The following is an 8,880-nucleotide window of genomic DNA, read 5'->3' on the forward strand; positions in this document are numbered from 1 at the left end:
CATCTGGTGGACTCGAACCATGCACCTCTGGGATTGTAGTTGCAGCCTCCCGCCACCAGGCCACCAGAGCTCCCCTATTTTACAGCTTCTAAATGCCACTGGAGGGTCACCTAGGAGTTCGTTCATCTCAGCAGCAGTGACTGACTAAATAGTTACTCAGCGGATGAGGGAAGATCTGTCATTTATCACTTTTATAAAACTTTTGAATCATAATCAGTTTAGGTGTTTTTGTTTTTTTTTTTTTCATAAGAGAGCCAACTAGATCAGTTGGAGCAAACTGGGAACAATTAGGCAGGTTGCCTGAGGTCACTTGTTAAAACATCAGTGTTGGCACAGAAAAGCACTTTCTGGTTTCTTGTCATTGTGTTTTCTGCCCTTCCACCTACGTCTGCTGATTGACAGGAGGGGCTGGGCTGCATGACACCACATGAAGGCCCCTCAGTGGGTGCAGGCTTGTTGCTGGTAGATCTGGATCTTGTTGGGGACCCCTCTGCCTGTGGATAACATGCAGATATTGGGAACAGTTCCTGATGTGCACAGACTTTTAATGTGTGGGCCATCCCTGTTCCTGAAGAGCCTCTTCTCTTTGAACTTTTCTATTTTAGAACCAGGACCCAGTGCTTTGGTTTGGATTGGGCTATGAAGGAAATAAAAGGTACAGGAGAGTATGGGGAGGATCTGGGATTTGGGTAATAATGGGTCCTTGTTTAATAAGGCCAGTGGAGAAAGTACCTTCTGGGGTCTCCCTGACATGGTCTGCAGCAGAGACCTGGAGCGGGTGATGCTCTGGGAGACCTGGAGCGGGTGATGCTCTGGGAACTGTGTGTGGAAGGAGCTGTGACAGTAAAGGCTGGGAAGCTGAGGCCTTGATTGGCAAGGTGAAACCCAGGCAGCAGAGCCAGGATGACTTCAGCAAGAGGAGCTAGGGGCAGAGTGTCACCAGGAGGCTGGAGAACTGGATCACGTGGCATTTAAGCCTTGGTGGAGGCTTCAGATTTCAAGATTTCACCTGATGGCTCTCATTCAGCTGTGTGCTTCCTCATGGCTCATGGTGTATAATTTCACATCTATCAGTTTGTAGGGAGCTCTGGTTACTTAGTGGTAAGGAGTTATGCTGCCAAACCAGAGTCAGACGATTAAAATCTACTAGCTGCTCCTCGGGAGAAAGATCTGTGTCTTTTACCGCCTCTAAAAACTTGCTGGAGGGTCAGCTAGGGATCAGTTCCACCTCTGTGGTACTTAACAACAGCAACATCAGTTTGCAGGGAGCCTGGGTGGGACAGTGGTTAAACACTTAGCTGCTAATAGAAAGATCAGTGGTTCAAAATCCAACAGCCACTCCAAAGAGGAAAAATGATGGGCAGTTTGTTTCCATCAAGATGACAGCCCTTCTAACTCTAGGAGACAGTTCTAGTCTGCCTGTAGGAGCACTAGGAGTCGAAAGAGACTCAGAGATGGCAGGTATAGGATCAGCTTAAACATTCTGTCAGCACTGCAATGCTCTGCATTTTTTTGTAACTTGCCTTCTTCTGTATAATTATCGCATTGTAGTTTTACTTAAATAAACACCACTTTGCCATGAGGTTTTCACACCCGGTGGGCAGCTCGTAAGACGTGCCAGAGTTTGTCAGAAGGCTGACTGATGCCTGTGCTGGACCATTAAGAAAACATTCACTGAGATGCAGTGGACACTTTTATAAGTGCTGGAGCAGCGCCGATTTTTGGTTCTTAATTATCTAGAGGTGTGAAGGTGGTACAAGTGAAAATTTGTATAAGGTGTTCAGTGATATTTTTTAAATCTGTAGCTAAAAACACTTTCCTTGCTCACTGGGATCAAAGAGTTTAGCAAACAGTATAGACTAATAGAAATGAGTACAAAAGCAGATTTCTGGGCAAATTGTGATGTGTTGTCCTTTCCAAGGGGCACGTGGGCATTTTTCTGTTGTGTTTTTTTCTTGACATGCTGTTTTTACTTGTGGCCTTGTAAGTAAGGAGTTGTACTGCTGTACTGAATGTGGCGATTTGAATCTACCATGGGGTAAGGATAGGCAGTCTCCTCCCAAGCTTTGTACAGACTCTGAAAACCTCTGGGGGTTCAGCTCTACAGCAATCAGAGAGAGATTGATTTTTTTTTCTTGTTAGAGAGACTTCCTCTGTAAAGAGTGTTTGTATTTACATGGAAGGCAGAAACTCACCACTGAAATGCCAGTGCCCTCCATGTTAGCCTCAGCAGGGGACTTCAGTGCAGCCTCTTAGTTACCCAAGCACTTGTTAAAAATGCCTGTTTTGGGGCCGCCCAGACTTACTGAGACTGACAGCTCATGGGAGACCCTGCAGTCCATTGTCTTGACAGCACCCTCATGTTTGAGAAGCCCTGGAGTAAAATGGCTATGTGGACATTTGAAACACCACCCTTCTCCTAGAAATATTTTGAACATTGACTGTTATCTCAGCAGATTTTTTTAAAAAAAGTGTTTCCCAACAGGTGAGCCGTCTCCTGATCTTGGGAGGAGCCAATGTGAACTACAGGACAGAAGTGTTGAACAATGCCCCAATCCTGTGCGTCCAGTCTCACCTCGGTCACGAGGAAGTGGTCACTCTGCTCCTGGAATTCGGTGCCTTCCTGGACGGAATGTCGGAGAATGGCATGACAGCCCTCTGCTATGCAGCAGCTGCCGGCCACATGAAGCTGGTGTCTCTGCTGACCAAGAGGGGTGCCAGGGTGAGCGGGGTGGGGTGGGGCGGAGGAGGAATATTTTCCTATCGTTGCTAGACTTTTTCTCATTTTTTTTGATTCATTGTGGTAAATGCATATGTGTCATGTCAACTTTCTTCACATGCACAGTTCATTGTAGCCATGGTGTTATAAGGCCATGTCTGTCACTCTGTACCAAGTTTCCCCACCACCTTTAATAGCAGAAGCTCAGTATCTCTTAAGCTCACTGCTGGAATTGTCAGTCCCTGGGACAGTGGCCTTTTGTCTCAACTTTGTCAAACTGCAAAGAGTAGAAACTATAACATAATAAAAAAGGATACGATGTCGTTTGGACTGTAATGCACGCCATCTGTACAGCCTTAGAGGGCAGGCCAGCCCGGTGCCTTGCTCATAGACTGTAACTAGTATTTTACTAGATGGGCAGGAGAGACAGCGTACCACGGATACTCCTGACCATCAACCCACAGAACTGAGGTCAGCACTCCAAATTTTTTTTGTCCTGTCCTCCTTTTCTTATTCTATCCCATTTTAATTTATGTTCTTTGTTTAGAATGTCTTTACTTTTTTTATTATTCTAGTAAAGTATATGTAACATGATAGTTGCCATGTTAACCATTTTTTTTAATGGTACTCTTGAGTGGTATTAATGACTTTCACAGTTTTGTACATGATGACCACCTTTTTCGTTCCTTCTAGTTCATATCCTTCAAGAAAAATTATTTTCCTTGTTATTGAGTATGTACACAGAAAGAGCATATGCCAATTCAAGTCTATACATATATATATACACACACATACACATTTCAGTGACATTAAGTATATCCTTCAGGTTACACAGCCATACTCATCCTCCTTTCTGAATTACTCCTCTCTCATTAATGTACCCTCACTCTTCCCTAAGATGTGTTGCAGTGGACAAGTCCATTGTCAGAGACTTCTCCAAATTACTGAGGAGCACTCATGTCAGTTTGAAGACTTAAGGTGCATCTGGTTCCAGTCATGGTCTTGTCTTGTTATGTATCTGAAAGCTGGACAGTAAATAAGGATGACAGAAGAAGAATCAATACCTTTGAGTTGTGATATTAGAGAAAAACACTAAATATCTCATGGAATACAAAAAGAACAAACAGTTGAACCAGAGGTGAAATTTTGTTTCACGTGCTTTGGACATGTTGCTAGGAGAAGCTGCTCCTTGGAAAGGGACATCTACTTGGAAAAGTAGAAGGTCAGAGAAAGAGAGGAAGACCTTCAACAAGATGGATTGACGCAGTGACAGTAGCAGTTGTGCTCAAGTGTGTCAGAGATTATGAGAATGGCACAGGATAGGAACTATGAGTCATAATCAACTTGAAAGCTCTTAACAAGAACTTCCCTAAAGGTCCAAGATAGTCTTTCAAGTTGCTGTTGTCACTTTGATACTAAAAGAGGCAGTCTCTGGGTTATAAATGAGATCTAGTTCTAAGTGTGTTGTTAAGAATTTGTAGTAAGCTGGACCATGTGTATGTACATCATTTTTAGTCATATTTTGTGCAAGGAAGGTTTCAGAGCTTTTCCAGCAAATTAAAAACTGCAGGTTGCCATAGTATTTCTGGAGTGCTAGTACTTCCCGGATCTCTTCTTGTCCTTCCTCAAGCACATTTGCATGTTCCAGGTCCTCCTCTCCTTCTTCTCGCTCCCCAGGTTCCGTGATCAAAGAACTACATAGTAGTTATGTGCTGTCAAGTCGCCTGTGACTCCTAGCAACCCTGTATACATTAGCCCTGAAACTGCCCTATCCTGTGCCAATCTCATCGTCTCTGACCTAATCCCATTGTTCAAGTCACTGAGTCAATACTCAGTCTTATCCTAAGTCTTATCCTGGGTCTTCCTCTCTTGCACTGTCCCTCCACCCTACCAAGCATGATGTCCCTCTCAAAGGACTGGTTCCTCCTGGCCACATGCCCAAAGTGTGTGAGCTGGAACGTCAAAATCCTTGCTTTCAGGAAGCAAACTGGTTTCACTGTCTCAAGGACAGACCTGTTTGTTCGTTTGGCAGTCCATGGTATGTTGACCATTCTTATGCAGCACCACGCCTCGAAGACAGCGATCCTTCTTCTGTTATCTTTAGTTATTGCCCAGCTCTCTGATGCATAGCAAGTAAATGTGAAGATCATGGCTTGGATCAGGCACGCCTTACTCCCCCAAAATCATAGCTTGCTACAGCAGATACAGAATTTTTCTACCAAACAGCTCATGTTAATAATTGTTAGGCATTGTCTGAGGTTTTGTTCTATGCTTCATCTACATTTGCCTGAGAACTTGGAAACTCCTGGGTATACTGGAGGAACATAGAAGTGAGAGGGATATTGTGTTTCTACAGAGAGAACCAAAGCTTGGAAATGTGCAATAAAATAATAGAGAGGATATTTGAAGCTCTGCAGAATGATGAATATGACACCTGTGCCCATTTGCAATGGAACATATTTTACATACAGAATGTGTGGTTTATCCAGATCTGGTGATCTAGTGGTTAGGGCATTCCAATCCACCAGGTGCTCCACGGGAGAAAGATGAGCAGTCTTCTCCTGTGGGATGTACAGCCTTTGAAATCCCATTAGAAAGTCAGCTATGTCTGGGTTCAGTGACAATATATCCTCTGAGGAATGGTGATGCTTAGCTGTGACTCCCCTTGCTTCTTCCCCCAGGTGGACCACTTGGACAAGAAAGGCCAGTGTGCACTTGTGCACAGTGCACTGAGGGGCCATGGAGACATTCTCCAGTACCTGCTGACCTGTGAGTGGTCTGAGGGTCCCCACGTGCCAGGGACGCTGAGGAAAAGCCAAGCCTTGCAGCAGGCGCTGACGGCAGCCGCCAGCATGGGCCACAGCTCGGTGAGTGGGGTTGGAGAGATCCTTCCGGGGAACTAGAGGTGTAGACGAGGTAGATCGTTTGCACTTGCCTTCAGAATTAGTATGATGGTTTCGACACTGAAGAAATGAAAGAGAAGATTTCAAGACCTAGGAATTGGCTTTGACCGCAGGTGAAGGTCTTCTGTTGAAAACAAGCGGAGCCTCCCGTGCTCTTTATTAGCCTCTCTACTTTCTTCCTCGCCTTTTTTACTTTTATTACCCTCAGCCCTGCATATTTTACCCTTTGACTCCTGCTTTTGTCTTTGCGATCTTTTAAAAATAATCATATGAATCTTTGTTCTAAAATTGTGCTTGAATATTTGAAAGATGTTTAAAAATAGAACTTTAATACTTCGGGAGCATGTAAGAATGCTTGTCATGTGCAGTTCCTGCATGGAAGGAGAGACGCGTCCTATATTTAAATAGAACATTATTTCTGGTAGGTGTTGGTGCATCTTTAAGATTTCATTGTCATTCCAGACTTGAGTGTCTTGGTTTTATCTGTGCAGTAAAGAGTATTTGACCTACTCTCTTCTATGATTTTTTTTACCGTTATCTTAAAGAAATAAGAGATGTCAATATTTGATAAGATTCTTCCCCCAAATGACCTAAAAGCAAATTTGCAAAGGTGACTCACACAGACACACACATGTTGACTGCAAACTCACACACATGCTGGCTAGTTTTTTACAGTCTTTTGATTAAAAATACACATGAATGTATGTGCAAGTGTTAAATGTACCTAAAGGTACGCATGTCTCTTTTTAAGTGGTTACTGCAGTCTGGGAGGCTCTAACATGTAAAGCTGGCTCGGTGGTGGCACAGGCAGCCTCAGCACAGCCAGCACCATGTAAATGACAAAATGTCTTCTCCTGAATAATTGCAGGGTGCATGTGCTTCCTGTTGCTGCTGTAACGAATTATTATAAACGTAATGGCCTAAAACAACGTGAATTTATCCTTTTACAGTTCTGAGGGTCAGAAGACCAAAATTATGGTATCGGCAGCCCAGCAATTCTTTCACAGATTCCTCTTCCTTGCCTGCCTTCCTAGCTTCTTGACATTTTCCTTCTTCAGAGCTCACATTGTCTATTTCCTTGTCATCCTTCTCCTCTTTCCCATGTCCTTTCCATAATGATTGTTACAGTTCCATCAAGTTCATCAGGAGATTATCTCCCCACCCTAAAATCCTTAACTTAATTTTAGCTTGATTCTTTTGCAACATACAAGGCAATGTTCTCAGGTTTCAGGGATTCCGTGTGATTATTATTTTTTTAATTGGTTTTCATCCACTCATTCATGTACATTTTGTTTTACAGAATTAATTGTAACTAATCAATACTATTTGCTACAGTTCATGAAATCCTTACTGTTCCCTGCCTTTTCCCTTCTCCTTTCCCATCCATCAGCTAATGTCTGCTCCCCTCTCCCTGTCTTATACCTGTCACCCCTCCATGATTGTTCCTGTGTGTAAACCTTTCCTTAGCTTTTCCCCTAACCCCTGTCAACCAGTCATGCATAGCCTGTTCTTCATGTGATTATCTTTAAAAGATCACAGATAAAAGAATGAATTGAAGGGTACAAAACACAAGCTTAAGGTAACAGTGGAAAAGGCAAGGAAGTGAGGAAGTAGAATAGACAGTAGAGGGCACAGGGAGGCTCCCAGTTGTCAGTAAAAGACCCTTCCCTGCGGTCTATCATCAGACCACCATGAAAGGTACAATGTGAGGCTGGAGGGCAAGTCGGGGATGGCTTCAACTTCCTGATTTGTCACTGTTGACACTCAGGGTGAAGGTTGGGCTGGGGCTGAGGGTGCATTTGCTTCCGTGTCCCTAAGAGACCGTGCTCCTGCCTCCACACCTGTGGCCCAGCCTGCTCTTTGATGAGAAAGATTCCCACAGGGAAAAGAAAAATAGAGCTGTCCTTTAAAAAAACAATTACTGTGACAACACTCTGTTTCATCTTGTTGGAAAGGTATACTTCACCATATTTTCTTGCCTTGTGAGAAATGGATGCACCATCTTGGAGCGATTTTTGCAGAAACTGCACTTTGTGGGATGTGCCATGTCCTTTGTTGATTAGGCTGGCGTATTTGGGTCATGCTGGAATTCATTAGAATTCTGAGTACCTAGTAATGCTGTGCGGTATTGCTGCAATGCACTAAGATTATGATTTAAAAAAAATTTTTTTTACTCAAAGTGAACATGTGAATAGCATATGAATTATGCTTGAAAATGTTTTTCATTATATTTTCTCTTCTTGTGCAGCATGAGATAATAATGGTTTTTTAAAAAAACACACTTTCTCCTTTGATACATGGATATAATAAGCGCATATTGCCATGAGAACTCATTAAATTACCTTGCCACTTCTGACAGGTGGTCCAGTGCTTGCTGGGAATGGAAAAGGAACATGAAATAGAAGTCAATGGCACGGACACGTTGTGGGGAGAAACAGGTAATTATGACTCCAGTGCCTGTAATTTGGGGCAGCTTTCTTGATGTTTTAACCCCTGTTTTGGCCTAATTGTCTTCAGAATGACTTGTGATGTCTGTCACCCTGTTTTTATTTTATCCTAAGGCATTTGAAATTTAGAGCTTTTGAAACTTTCCAAATGAGTCATAAAACTTCGCTAGAAGCATATACAATTTGGATCACTTTCAGATTAGACCAGCAGCTACCATTTATATGACAAATGCCAGTTGGAAATCCCAGTATAAGGAGACACTTGGTGGTTTGCCAACTCTTCCCAGATTCTCAGCAACTCAATGCTGTTTTGATGAGTCCTGCCAAGGGGCAGGACAGGAATGTCTGCTGGTTTTGGATGAATGAAGGCTGGCTCAGTCAGGAGGCCACGGTCAGCCCTGCCTTGTGGAAGTGTCACACTTACCAAGCATGAGGCAAATTAAAAGCCAAAGTCATTGCCATTGAATCAGAACCAGCTCATAACTTAGACCTTCCAGTCAGTTTTCAGAGACTGTAATGTGAGAAGATTACTCATTTTTCTCCTAAGGAGCAGCTGATGGATATGAACTACGTAATCTTTGGGTTGGCAGCACAGTTTCTTATGCACTAGGCTACTAGAGCTCCCTGTAAGTTTGTTGTTATGTGCCGTCAGTCGACTACCACTCATAGCAACCCTCTGAACAACAAACCTGAACCTTGTGCTATCCTGTGCCATCACCATTATATATTATATATATTATATATATTATATATATTATATATATTATATATTATATATTATATATATTTTATATATTATATATATTATATA

General features: G+C 42.9%; 1 protein-coding gene across 1 annotated transcript in view; it reads left to right on the forward strand.

Annotated features, from left to right (window-relative positions):
* Positions 1 to 8,880, forward strand: part of TANC1 (tetratricopeptide repeat, ankyrin repeat and coiled-coil containing 1) — a 223,375-nt gene that overhangs the window by 185,006 nt on the left and 29,489 nt on the right. Inside the window, exons 17-19 of the mRNA XM_006880820.1 lie at positions 2,486 to 2,722; positions 5,401 to 5,586; positions 7,982 to 8,060. Coding sequence (XP_006880882.1) covers positions 2,486 to 2,722; positions 5,401 to 5,586; positions 7,982 to 8,060 — 502 coding nt within the window. The remainder of the gene's footprint in view (positions 1 to 2,485; positions 2,723 to 5,400; positions 5,587 to 7,981; positions 8,061 to 8,880) is intronic.

The sequence above is a fragment of the Elephantulus edwardii genome, unplaced genomic scaffold, assembly GCF_000299155.1.
Source record: "Elephantulus edwardii isolate Elephantulus edwardi_28Jun2011 unplaced genomic scaffold, EleEdw1.0 scaffold00010, whole genome shotgun sequence".
Classification (NCBI taxonomy): domain Eukaryota; kingdom Metazoa; phylum Chordata; class Mammalia; order Macroscelidea; family Macroscelididae; genus Elephantulus; species Elephantulus edwardii.